Source organism: Arachis ipaensis, chromosome B03 (assembly GCF_000816755.2).
Source record: "Arachis ipaensis cultivar K30076 chromosome B03, Araip1.1, whole genome shotgun sequence".
Lineage (NCBI taxonomy): Eukaryota > Viridiplantae > Streptophyta > Magnoliopsida > Fabales > Fabaceae > Arachis > Arachis ipaensis.
This window is the reverse complement of record NC_029787.2, coordinates 2036580-2041476: the sequence shown is the minus strand read 5'-3', so window position 1 is coordinate 2041476 and position 4897 is coordinate 2036580. Positions and strand designations below refer to the sequence as shown.

The 4897-nt window shown below is 33.5% G+C and overlaps 1 protein-coding gene across 1 annotated transcript in view; it reads right to left on the bottom strand.

Moving 5' to 3' along the window:
* Window positions 1507–4897, bottom strand: part of LOC107632396 (ABC transporter B family member 19-like) — a 10671-nt gene continuing 7280 nt past the window's right edge. The window contains exons 7-9 of the mRNA XM_016336080.2: window positions 4211–4491; window positions 2074–3987; window positions 1507–1998 (exon numbers count right to left, since the gene is read on the bottom strand). Of these exons, the coding sequence (XP_016191566.1) occupies window positions 1651–1998; window positions 2074–3987; window positions 4211–4491 (2543 nt within the window). The 3' untranslated portion in view covers window positions 1507–1650. The remainder of the gene's footprint in view (window positions 1999–2073; window positions 3988–4210; window positions 4492–4897) is intronic.

Genomic DNA, 4897 nt, shown 5'->3' with positions numbered 1-4897 from the left:
ATATTAGATGTCATTAGAATGATCAATTCTCAATTTAAATAAAATTTGTATTTTTTCTTATAAATCAACTCAAAAAGTGTTGTTTATCTTTTTTTATATTAATTTTAATTTTTTTCTGTAACTATATTAATTGAAATAACTTTTTTAACTATAAATCTCAATAAGACTTGACTTCTAAGTTCTAATTGTATAAGAAGTAAATTTCTAAATAAGTATTTACTTATATATATGTAAAAAAAATACTACACATCCAAGTCTTTTTATGAATTAAGTCTAATCAAGTTAAACAATAAAACTTAAAATAATATTAGTCATAACTGATTTTTGTTGTCTTAGACAAATTTGATTGGACTTGGTTAACAAAAAAATATAAATATGTAGCATTATCCTATATAAAAAGACAGATATTTATAAGGATAAAGTATATTTTTTGTTCTCGAAGTTTGGCAAAAGTTTTTAAAATATCCCTAAATTTTATTTTGTTTCAATTTTGTCCCAAAAGTTTTCGATTTGCATCAAATATACCCTCGAAGGCTAAATTTTCAAAAATTTAAGATCAATATAACAATAATGCATGAAAATTATGCTTGATTTGCTTGTGTTGAGGGGTTGTTCTTATGAAATTGTTGTTGAATCGATCTTAAATTTTTTGAAAAATTAGCCGTCAGGAGTATATTTGATGCAAATCAAAAACTTATGGGAAAAAATTGAAACAAAATAAAACTTAGAGATATTTTTAAAACTTTTGTCAAATTTTAAGGACAAAAAATATACTTTATCCTATTTATAAATGATTATTTTAGTGTTTTAATTTGTAAAATTAGATATTATAAAAACTAATCATGTTGTATTTACATCGAAAATAACTACATGTGTATATATATTGAAATAAAAAATACACATTAAAAATAAATTAAACAATACATATATTTATATACGAATACATAATGATTAATAAATAATTTGATAACTATGAGTTTAATTTTAATATACTAACCATGTAAAATATTTTACAACATTTTACACAGTAATACAATCACAACTATTCTCATAACTATTCACGTGGTTAATGTAAAAGGTGGTTACTTTTGCTAACGGGGCGTTATATGATTGGACGTATGGGTAAAATAGTTTTACATTTTTTTGGCGGAAACGGTCATGATCTTAAATTAGTTTTCTGTAGATTTCTTTCCATTCTTATTTCATTTTTTTTACATTTATGCAGTTTATGCTCTTCCAAAGACATAGTTTTTATTTCATTTTAATTTGTCAAATTCAATTGTCATTTACTTCGAAGTTTTCTATCGTTTACTGCATTTTGAATTCTGTAAAGTGTAATCGGTTTTGTTTAGTTCGATAATTGTCATGTTTTACATTGCAAGAATATTAATAGTTTTATGATTCTGCAAAGTTTTATATTTCTTCCGTTTTTTTCTTCATTATCAGAAAGAGACTTTGACTCGTTAATAAAATTGGTATTTATAAGAATAGTTTTCTCTCCGAAAATCTAATTTTGTTATTGATTTCATCAAACTGATTGTCTTGATTTCCAAAACACAAAATCTGTATTACACATATAACTCGAAAGACACCTAACAATTTAAAGCCCCCTAATTTGGATCTAATTGATTTTGGACAAATGGCTATATGTCAAGCAAAGGCATTGGCTTCGGTCTCAGATCGAACTAGGCTAGCATACAGACCATTTTGATGGGAAGTCATGAGTGTGTCATGACTTCCATACTCTGCTACTCCCCCATCTTTCATAACCACTATGTTGTCAGCTTCTCTAATTGTCGATAGACGATGGGCTACAATGATGGTTGTTGCTTCCTTGGAAACTTTCTTAAGGGCATATTGGATGTGTTTCTCTGACTCCAAGTCCAAAGCACTGCTTGCTTCATCAAGTAGAACCACCCTTGATTTCTTCAGTATAGCCCTTGCTATTGCAATTCGTTGTTTTTGGCCACCTGATAGTTGGACCCCGCTTTGACCAACCTAGTGTAGAGGAGATGGAAATCAAATTATCATGTTAAAGCATTATCGAAATAATGAATAGTTTTGGTGATATACCTGGGTCTCATAACCTTGAGGAAGGCCACTAATGAATTTGTGGATGTAAGCTTCTTTTGCAGCTGCTTCAATTTCAGCCCATGACGCATTTGGGTCCCCAAAGGTAATGTTCTCCCTTATACTCCCAGAAAACAGTGCTGGTTCTTGACCCACTAAAGCCATTTGCCTCCTTAACCACTTAACATCAATTTCCATAAGGTCTACCCCACTTAGCATCACTTTTCCTTTATTTGGATCATAGAACCTCTGTATCAACCATATGATGGTTGATTTTCCTGATCCACTGGGTCCTACCAAGGCCACGGTGCTTCCACCTTTGACCTTCAAAGAGAAATCCCTTAGCACTGTAACTGCAGGCCTAGATGGGTATGCAAATGTGACCATTTTGAATTCTATTTTGAAAGGCGACTTTAATCGATCTTCTACTTTCTTGCTTCTTATTGACTTATCGTTCCCTATCAGCGGCCTCCGGTTTATGATATCTTGAACAGAAGGGATTGCTGTGGCCGCCATAGAAGTATCTGGTGCTAAACCAGCTAGTTGTCCCACAGAAAATGAGCTCAAAACAAGAATGAGAAAGATCTTAAAAACATCTCCCAACTTCGCTTCGCTACGATCTACAAGTCTGGCACCAAACCAAAGAACCAAGGTGTACGCTCCATACATGGCACCTTGAAAGAACCCAAATGTTAGACCTTGAATGTGCGAACTTTTCAATGATTTCCTTTGAGGTTCTGATAAGGCTTGATCAAAGGACTTAATTAATATTTCCTGGGCAGAAAACGTGGTAACCGTTCTTATGTTTGATACTGCACCAGAAGCAATATTGCTAGCTTTGGCATATGCATTGTTATCAACATGTGGTCCAATATTTATAAGCAAGCTTACATAACTTGCACCAAGAGTAAAGGGAGTAACAGCAGCCGCCAAAAGGGTTAGTTTCCAATTGATGACAAAGGAAACACCAAGACCGACGGCTGCTGAACTCAACCCCATAAGAAGGACTGAGAATCGATCACCAAGTATTGAACGAAAGCTGACACAATCAATGGAGAGCCTTGACACTAACACTCCAGTCGAGTTTTTATCAAAATCAAACCACCCGGGTTCTTGTTTCAAGATGGACTGGAACAAGAGGTTTCTAACCCTTAGTGTAAGCTTTGATCCTGCCCAACCACAAAATCCTTGTTGTCCTGTCATGGAAAGAATACAACCGAATCCAAGACAAACAAGTGCTAAACAAAGGTGTCCAACATCTCTCTTCATCTTATCAGTGTCATCATCAAAATATACCCCAAGAGATATGCCTAAAACCAAAGGAAAAAGAGACAGAAAAGCGCCTGCAAACATACCCAGAAAGAATCCTAAAAGTAGCATCCAAAGCTCTGGCTTTTGCAATTTCAATATCTCAGAAAGTCTAAATTTTTTTGGCATTTTGTTTGGCTCGTCTTCGATCTCTACTTTTTTCTCCTGAGCGTATTTTAAATGTTTAGGCCTCGAGATATCTGCTGCATATCTTGATACATCAGCAATTGAGTCGTCATTGGATTTTTGCATGTCATGTTCATTAGAGAGAGGCCTTGATATGGCCTCGCTGGCGAGTTTGACAAGGTTATAGTAGGTTCCCCCTTTCCCTATAAGCTGGAGATGGTTACCCATCTCAATGGCAGTACCATTTTCGAGGACCACGATGGCATGAGCATTCTTTACAGTAGCTATCCTATGAGCAATGACAATGGTTGTTCGACCCACAGAAATCTTGTCCATGGCTCGTTGGACTGCAGACTCTGACTCAGCATCAAGAGCGCTGGTAGGTTCGTCTAAAAGAAGGATTTTAGGATCTTTGATTATTGCTCGAGCCAGTGCGATTCTCTGCTTTTGACCACCTGATAGTTTTGTGCCCCTATCTCCGACCTGCATAAGATACGCTACTTTCTAACTTCTTTGGACAAAGTATATAGAGTACCAAAATTTTAATTTTATTTGAGGACTAAATTACCACAAGCATTTCAATCTTTCAAAGGTTAAGTTGCCACTGCTTAAATTTTTTTGGAGACAAGTACTTTAATCTACTTATATATGTCTTTTGTGTATACTATTTGGATAATGAATTCATGAGTATGAAAATTCTTTGGACCTGAGTGTCATAGCCAAGTGGTAAGTTAGATATGAAATTGTGAGCATCTGCAGCAATGCAAGCAGCAATTGCCTCCTCCTTAGTGACATTATCTTTCCCCATCATAACGTTTTCTAGTATGGAGGTTGCAAAGAGGATTGGCTCTTGACCAACCATCCCAATTTGACCTCTTAGCCACTTGACTTGCAACGTCCTCAAATCATGGCCGTCCAAGGTTATCGTCCCTACAAGGATAACATTGAAAGAAAGCACAATGATAAATTTCCCTAGGTAGGTTTTTCGCAAGATATTTAGAGTGCGTGTAAGGTTTATGTAATTTTCTTTTAACATAAAAGTATTTGAAAATATCATGTATATACAAAAAATTAACCATAAAGTTAATATGCATATATTTGTGTATATTTATACCTATTTTTACATATATATATAGTTTATATGATGATTAATTTTTCGAGTAATGCTATGTGTACATCAAACAGCCATCAGTACAAAATACATGTTGGAATATAAATACACATTGAAAATAAATTAAATCAAACATGTATTTATACACAAATATATTGGTGACTGATTTTAGTGTACAAATAGCATTTTTGTAATTTTTAATATATATGTAACATAATTGAAAATATTTTAAAATTATTTAAAGAAATTTGAATATAATTTTTAAAATGTATTTTAGATAAG